Source organism: Seriola lalandi, unplaced genomic scaffold (assembly GCF_002814215.2).
Source record: "Seriola lalandi dorsalis isolate HSWRI2012SDOR001 ecotype SW California unplaced genomic scaffold, Sedor1 jcf7180002054977, whole genome shotgun sequence".
Lineage (NCBI taxonomy): Eukaryota > Metazoa > Chordata > Actinopteri > Carangiformes > Carangidae > Seriola > Seriola lalandi.
In genome coordinates this window covers 375,346-383,789 of record NW_019525527.1, presented here as the reverse complement: position 1 = coordinate 383,789, position 8,444 = coordinate 375,346, and the positions used below count along the sequence as shown (strand labels likewise).

The 8,444-nt window shown below is 46.1% G+C and overlaps 1 protein-coding gene across 4 annotated transcripts in view; it reads left to right on the top strand.

Annotated features, from left to right (window-relative positions):
• Positions 1–8,444, top strand: part of agap1 (ArfGAP with GTPase domain, ankyrin repeat and PH domain 1) — a 134,436-nt gene that overhangs the window by 105,412 nt on the left and 20,580 nt on the right. For all 4 annotated transcript variants that reach the window (XM_023396449.2, XM_023396446.2, XM_023396445.2 and 1 more), the window contains one exon: positions 7,978–8,132. In XM_023396449.2, the coding sequence (XP_023252217.1) occupies positions 7,978–8,132 (155 nt within the window). The remainder of the gene's footprint in view (positions 1–7,977; positions 8,133–8,444) is intronic.

The following is an 8,444-nucleotide window of genomic DNA, read 5'->3' as shown; positions in this document are numbered from 1 at the left end:
GCAAACAGATGACGAGTCCTAATTAATGCACAAGCCATCAACATTGTGTGTGTGTGTGTGTGTGTGTGTGTGTGTTTGTGTTCTGGCCAAGATTCCGGACACACACACACACACACACACACACACACACACACACACACACAGGAGGAAGATGAAGAGCTGCAGATCGATGGAGGTCAGTGCAGACTGGCAGAGCACTGGAGTCTAATAAGCAATCAGAGAGGGTTAGTAATAAGTGTGTGTGTGTGTGTGTGTGTGTGTGTGTGTGTGTGTGTGTGTGTGTGTGTGTGTGTGTGTCCTCTCAGGTTACACACAGGGTGTCTCTTCCTAACTGAGTCAGTGTGTCGATCAGCTGGACGATGCACCTGCAGCTCGGCGTCTCTGACTGGATCTTTGTGAACGTGAATTCCTTTAAAGTCGAGGTTAATCAGGACGAAGGCTGCGCTCGTCATCACAGGTCAATTTGGGTCAGCGGGGGTCAGACAGGCGGGAAACAAAGAGATCCGCTGTGGCGGAGAGTCCAGGTGGTCCAGCAGAGAGCTGACAGTCGGGACGTGTTGTGGCCTGTGTTTGATTTTAAATTGATCATTTCAAGATGTAATTTATTCGTAGTTTGAGTTTATTGTTCCGTGTTGGTCGCCGCTCCGCTGTCTGCGAGTCTTTCCTTCAGGGGTCCAACCTGTGACCTTTTGAAAGCAGCTCTGATTCATTTGTAGCTTGATAATGTTCCTGAGATCAGCTCAGACCTTCGCTCATCGCTCGCTTCGCCGTCTGTGGACGAACGAGAGCGACAAGCTGAGTAACATTTAAAGCGCCGGCTTTTCATCTGTCGCAGCCGCGACTGTATTTCTTCCTCTGTAAATGTTGCTTTGGTGGCAAATGCTCACAGTAGCCCCCGGGGGGGTAAATATCACAGAGGGTTTGCAGCAGCGTTAAGAGCATGAAAAGGACCAGAGGTCAGAGGTCACGCAGCTCGGAGCTCGACCGCTCGAGAAGGAATCGAAACTGCAAGAAATCATTGTTTTCAGTTTCCTCGTTTTTGTCTTAACGTGTAACCGTACATTCATCTGTATCAATAATCAATAATCAGCTTTGTTGTATGATTGGATTTTTCATGCTTGAACAGATTTACAGGCTTCAACAGTTCGTTAAAACAAACTTCAGATTAATTAGCACTGGTATTTTTATTTACTAATTATTTCCAGTTGCTTCTTCTTGGCAGTTTTCTTGATCAGCGTCACTGTCAACACTTCCTGCACTGATGTTTCAGATTAAAAGCTCTCCAAATTTTAATATGAAAATCATCCAGGAAGTGTTGAGTTTCCTCGACAGTAGCCGGGTGGTGTCCCTTCTTTAAGAGTGCAGGGTGTCGTTTGTTTTAACCACCTTGTGCCAGGTGGGACCAGAGAGGGAGTTAATGGTTTGATTGTGAATCTCAGGTTTGAACTGGTTTTTGTTTTTGGTTTCGTTCGTTATGTTGCAAACTTTCATCCCTTCATTGTGCTCATTGGCTCCTCCCACTCCCACACAAGGCCACGCCCCCTCCAAATCTGTTTTTTGACACCTTTCTCTTTGCTTTTCTGTTTTTCTCTTGTTCATGTCGTCTCATTCCTCCGCTCTATCCTTCCCTCTCCCTCTCTTCTCTCTTCCTGCCGTCGGGGGACGCAGCCAAACGTAAAGCGTGGAAACTAAATCGTGTCGGTAGTCTGCGCAGCATTTACACCAACAGTCTGCACAACTCCGAAGGTAAAACAACCTGCAGCGGACAGGTGGACCACCCGCCGCCCCCACCCCGGCCCCGCCCACTGCTGCAGGGATGGAGCACCCTGCTCCTGGAAATCAGTGACGTGGTGATCTGCGGGGTCTGAGGATGTCTGGGTTTAAACTGGGCTGCGAGTTTTAATGAGTCGTGAGATAATCAAGAAGAAAAGAGATAAATATGAATTTAAATATATTTTTAAAGCCTTTAAACTGTTTCAGTTAGAGCAGGTGGTGAAGGAACAACAGACCTGTAGCTTTATGTCTCTCATATTTAGTGGACGGCTCTAAATACTACATTACCCATAAGCCTCGGCTGCTGATGAAACAGACAGAGCTGCAGCAAAAGCAAAATATTTAGTTGTTTTGTTGTAAACAGGATGTGGTTTTATAGTTGCTGCATTCATCCATGTGACAGAAGTTTAAACTTGATTGGATGTTTGTTGCTGAAATGCACCTTGGGAATCGTAGTCCACCAGCTTTTGACTTTTTATCAAAGAACCAGATGTTTTCTAACTCACTCAGATGAGTTAACGAGGAGAGTTTTACACAGATCGAAGCCAATCAGAGCTTTTACTTTCAGAACCAGGTGCGTCCGAGTAACTCCTCCCACATTTAGTCACGACCTGCTTCACTCTTGTTTAACCTGGACGTCTTTTGACCTGCGGCTCACCACATCGGTGTTTCCCGGTGCTGTCAGTGTGTGTTTGATTCATCACCTCGATGGAGAAAATGTTCATTTTCATGATGAGCTGTCTCCTCCCTGCCTGAGTCACCTGACTTGTCCATCATGGTGTCTTTCCCTCCTTGCATCCTTGTGCCCCGCCCTCCTCACCTGTGAGGATACAACCAAACGAACGCACCCAGAAGCATGCGTTGTACAGGCGGCGATGTGATCGACGCATCTCTGATGTGTCTTTACTTTGATTTAACCCCATCCTTCCTGACGTGAGCAGTGATGATGGAAACTACCTCAGGTGTGTCTGCATGATTGGAAACAGGTTAAATCATCTCCAGTTACTCTGCCTCTCCTCCACGCCCCTCCCTCTGCGTCTACACGCTGCACTTACATATTTCTTTTTCAGGGAGACTTCAGAACAATCGGCTGTAATATTTTCCAGGTTATTAATGTTGTAAAAGGCTGCGAATAATATGGGGAGTAATGACCTGTGTCACAAAGCAATACTGTGTGCGGTGACATTTAAGGCTTTTAATTTGTGTTTCCCGAGGCCCCCTTTTGTCTCCCTCACGCCTCCCCTCTCATTGCACCTACCGTCCTGCCTGTCACCCCCCCACCCCCACCCCGCTGGGCGGTCTCGACACCTCACACCCTGGATGATAGGCTTGTATGCATGTCCTGCCCCCCCCCCTCCCTGCGTCTTGTAAATGCTGTATATTCGGTTTGTTCTGTTTCTGCTGTTAAAGGTTGCCGGTGTCAGAGTTCACAAATTGCCTCGGCGCCACCTCTCTCCGTGTGAATGTCGCCCACAGTTGCCGAGAGCGGTGGCAGTAATTACCAATACGGCAGGAGCGACTCGCCGTCTGTGTGTTTGTGTGTGTTTGTGTGTGTTTGTACTCTCATGCATACGTTTAGGAGGAGAAGGCCCGGCAGGTTCAGGCGGCTGCAAGTGTGCAGGAAATCTGAGAATCCCAGACAGAATTTGTCCAAATGATCTACGGAAATATCTCGTCTTTAGAAACTGATTTTATTCTCTAATTAATCCCATAAAGTCTTCAGCTTCATGAAATCCTTCGTCTTGATTCTAATGCACCAACCTGATTTTGATGATGATGCGTCGCTACTTTGTCGAGTTTTGTCGTTGCCATGGAAATATAACAGTTGATTTTAAAATTCCCACCAAAGCTGAAAATGTTCAAGTTGCCAGTGTAAGATGCAAAAAGTGGCACAATTAAACCCACAACAAAAAAGTCCATTTACTAGTTTGTTCTGGTGCTTTCAATTGATCACATGGTCTTCATTAATTTACTGTAACATTTATTTATTTATTTATTTAGGACTTCCTGTCTTTGTTGGCTTTTATTGAGCTGCTGTTTCCAAGTTTAAGAACACAACACAACAGCTGATACACCTTATAAACCTGATGTGGTCTTTGATTTATTCACCTGCAGAATCAAAGTCTAATAGTTGATCTCTTTTATCTCTGTGTTTGATCTCCACCAAATATCCGTCTCTTTATCTGGTAAATGTTCAGCTTTCCTCACCTGCATCTCTAACAGCAGGAGTGTTTATCAGATCTTGTCTAACTGTTGTTTTTTAAGACATGAAATATGAACATGAAAGAGGCCGAGCAGCTGCAGACGTTTTGAGATTTTTGATGTAAAAATGTTTACAGCATTTTTAAATAAGAAGCAGCTTCACCTGTCCTGTGCAGACAGGAGCTGAGGAGAGTAGCACAGGCTCAGGTGGGGGTTTCAGAGAAAGGCTGGGTGGTGGGAGGGGTTCTTCAGTTGCACAGCCTAATGCCCCCCTCATTTTATTCATTACCCGCCGCGGTGCGCTGGGTCAGCGTGCAGCATTTAAATCCAGAAACAGCATTTAATTTTCGCCGCGGAGAGGCAGGCCCTTTCTGGATTGTTGGTTTCCGTAATTGTCAAGCAGCCAAACACCCCTCCCCCTGAAAACAGAGAATCATGGGAATTTAATTATGATGGGATTCTTGCTCTTGACCCTGCGGGCTCAACCGGAGCTTGATGGGTGGGCCGTCGTTTAGAACGGAGATACACCCGGTGCAGACCCAGGAGCCTCCGAATACACTCTGGGAAGTGATCATTCACTCCCTGCATTATGGCGAGTTCACCCTTCATTACACACGGTTTAATACACACTTTTAATTTCTACCCTTCACTGTGGAAGAAGGAAGACGAGATGGACGAGGTAACCCTTGAAAAACCTGCACCCAGCGGGCGCTTTGATTTGGAGACGGGTCACCTGAGGTCACCAGAGGTCACCAGTATCTTGGTTTGACGCATTACTGGCTTTTAACAGTGTCAGGAGAGTAGAGTCCAGCGACAGAGAAAAAGCTGAAGGTGAAGGAGTTGCTGAAGGATCGTCAGGTTTTCGTCCGGTCTGTTGTTTGGTCATGAGGACAGATGTGGTCTAGACCTGATCCAGAACCATAAGTTAGACCGTAACGTTCGACCCTGGTCAGATGGAAAGTTCACTGAAGTTTATTTGGATCTAAAATGTCAGATAAGATCAGTGTAATGATGTAAACACAGGGTTGGACAGTAATCCTGCACTTAGACCCAACAACAGACAAGTTCATGTCTCTGCTGCAACAGGTCCGGCAGCTAAATCATCCTTTATTGATAATCAAACCTGACTGATCAATTAGGAGCTCCTGTAGAATGTATGAGTCCACAGATGTATGTTTTAATTAGATTCATCAGTCTTTAACGTTATTATTCAGTGTTTATTCATGAACAAATATTGTCATTGTCTTTCATGTGACTTTAATCAGAGTAAATAAGTTTAGATGGATGTATCTGATCATGGTGTTGATACTTGTGGGAAACGGTTTCATGTCATATAGAAACATTATTTTAGTGGATAAAAAGGATGTGAATGAATATTTCTGTCACTGTATCAGCTGCCAATTTAAAAGTCTGCTTTAACCTTGAGCCATTAACCAGCCCTTGTAAACAGTAGTTTTAATTAACATCAACTAATCAGACTCAGCCCATCAGCAGCCTGAAGCACCAGAGAGATGAAAACGATCCACCGTCATCTTCGGCAAAGGAAACTTTGGTCAGCAAAGGTGTTTTCAATCTCTTTATCCTGGAAGTGGAAGGGTTTCTCAGCCAGTCGTTTGGCCTCGGGGCTCTTCCTTCCATCCTTACCTTCCGTCCTTCCTCTCCTCGGACAAGGCCATTGATTATCCAGAGCCAAGCCAGAGGGGAACTTCAGCTCCGGTGCTCTGAGACGCTCCCAATTAGCCAAATGACTGGAGCTGAGGAAGAGCAAATGGTCGTTCCCTCGCGGGCCGGCCGTGACCGCTCTCCGACTGATTAAACCTCTCATCTTTTCACTGCTTCACTCCCGGCACACGTCATGAAACTGCTGCTTCCAGAAACGCCGGCCCAAAGTGTCACGAATGATTACCGAGCTCGGCGCTGAGAGATTCTCTTCACATGCACTTTTATACGAGCGTACACGTCGCTGATAAAGGAAACATGGTGCTTTGTTTCCTTTTTCTTAGAGACACAACCTTTCTTTGACACGTAACCTCTTCAGGTGCCTTTGTTGAGGGTCATACCAACAGAAACTGATGCATGCTGGGACGTGCTGGAGGCCGTGCTTTGATTAAGTGATTACCCCTGCGTCCCTCCTGCTCTCCCCCACATCTCTTACCTCCTCTCTGAGGCTAATTGTAAACAGAAGCCGCCTGTTGTCTGATCTGTGGCGGTGATGATACTCGCAGCCATGCCCCCACCCTGTCTCTTATACACATCTCTTACCTCCTCTCTGAGGCTAATTGTAAACAGAAGCCGCCTGTTGTCTGATCTGTGGCGGTGATGATACTCGCAGCCATGCCCCCACCCTGTCTCTTATACACATCTCTTACCTCCTCTCTGAGGCTAATTGTAAACAGAAGCCGCCTGTTGTCTGATCTGTGGCGGTGATGATACTCGCAGCCATGCCCCCACCCTGTCTCTTATACACATCTCGCTCGAACACATCTGAACAACGTCCTGAACGCTGAAGAGTTTCTGCATTCACATGAACAGTTAGAAAACTTCAAAGCTTGGAGTTTAAAATCAGAGTTAACCCTGAACACACAGTAAAGACTGAGCTCGTTAAAATCAAGATTGAACTTTTCATGCTGAAAAATACATTTGTTGAGAGGTGGTTGAAAACAAAGTCAATCATTTGTCAACATCACAGTGAACTGGATGTTTGTGTTTTGGACTGAAGCTCCGAGAAAACGACCGAACAACTGATTATTCGACAGATTGATCAGTGATCATCAGCTGCAGCTCTTGTTTTAGAGACTGAACAAATGTTTGACTTCTTCACTTGATAAACGTCTGAAACAGAAACCAGTGGATTTATGGAGTTATTTTAGCTGCTGTTGTTTCTGAAGACTGTTCTCGTCCAATCAGAGAACTGGATTTACAGGTTTAAAAATGATGAATCTGCACTGACGCAGGATTGTTCTGGTGTTAATGAAACATAAATATATTTAAAGGTGGTTTTTGAGTGAACTGTCCCTTTAAATGTGACACAGACTCGTTCTCAGACCTGGAGTCTCTTCTAAAGTCGTATACAAACACACACATGCTCACACACACTCCTAATTGACTCCTGATTGTCCCATTAACCTCTGGGGGGGGTTCTGGGTAATAGATCCATATGTCCCCCCTCCAGCAGGCCCTGATTGTAATGACTGACCTCTCCCACTGACATGTCAGCAGAGGAGAGGGCAGGACGCTCCGCTGCTGGTGGTGGGGGGGTTAATTTGGGTGACATCCTGGCTTCAGGGGGCGGGGTCACAGAGGTCAGCAGTGGTTGGTTCAGGAGAACAGGTGTCCCTCAGTCAGAGTGCAGACCTGGTCCAGGACTGAGAGGTCTGCAGCAGATCAGAGACTCGGCCCTTTATAAACCAACAGCAGCATCTTTAAATCAACCTGAGTAACGACCTGAAGACTTTATTATTTCAGGTGATATGTCTTAATGTGACTGTTGGTGAAGGTGAACTCTGACCTCCAGTCGCTCTTCTCTTCCACCAAGAACAAGGTTTTCACTCTGAGAGCAGAAGAACAGGACACAGTTTCCATCAGCTGCTTTCTGCTTCCATTGTTACAGCAGCTGTGAAACCTACTTTGTTTTACCTCAGTCTGTTAATTATTGATGATTATTGTCATTAACAACACGATGAAGCTTATAGAATGAGCTTAAACATGTTAGAAATATATATAATACACTTCTTCCATCAGACTCTGATGTCACTTTATATTATTTTCTTTGATCAGTGAAATAAAGACGAAGGTTTTTGGTTCAAGGTTTATTTGAATGTTGTTCAGACTGATGTTCTGACCACGTCGTCACTCTGGATCAGAGCGGGAACCAAATGGCTGTCTGTGTGTGTGTGTGTGTGTGTGTGTGTGTGTGTGTGTGTGTGTGTGTGTGTGTGTGTGTGTTGTGACTGATGTGTCGATGAGCGCTCCTCCTCTAAATCTGTGTTTCCTCTCCGACAGAACAAGAGGAGAACTTTGAGTTCACCATCGTGTCGCTGACGGGGCAGACGTGGCATTTCGAGGCCACGTCATACGAGGAGCGAGACGCCTGGGTCCAGGTCATCGAGAGCCAGATCCTGGCCAGTCTGCAGTCCTGCGAGAGCAGCAAGAACAAGGTGAGGTTTCCTGGAACAGCTCCAGCTTTAGAGGGAGAGTCAGGAGGAAATGTGTGAACTGCATCACACTGCAAGTAGATATGATGATCAAACAATGACACACACACACACACACACACACACACACACACACACTTACTCACACACTCACTCACATAATTACAAAATACCAATCACTGTTCCTCACTTTCAGCCTCAGCGTTGCCATTTTCCACCTGCACATGCAGCAGGCGGCTCCGCTCTCGGTCCAGGCCCGCTGTGTTTACGCCTCAGGCCCTCAGCCTTTTACTGCCCCCCCCACCCCGCCCCACC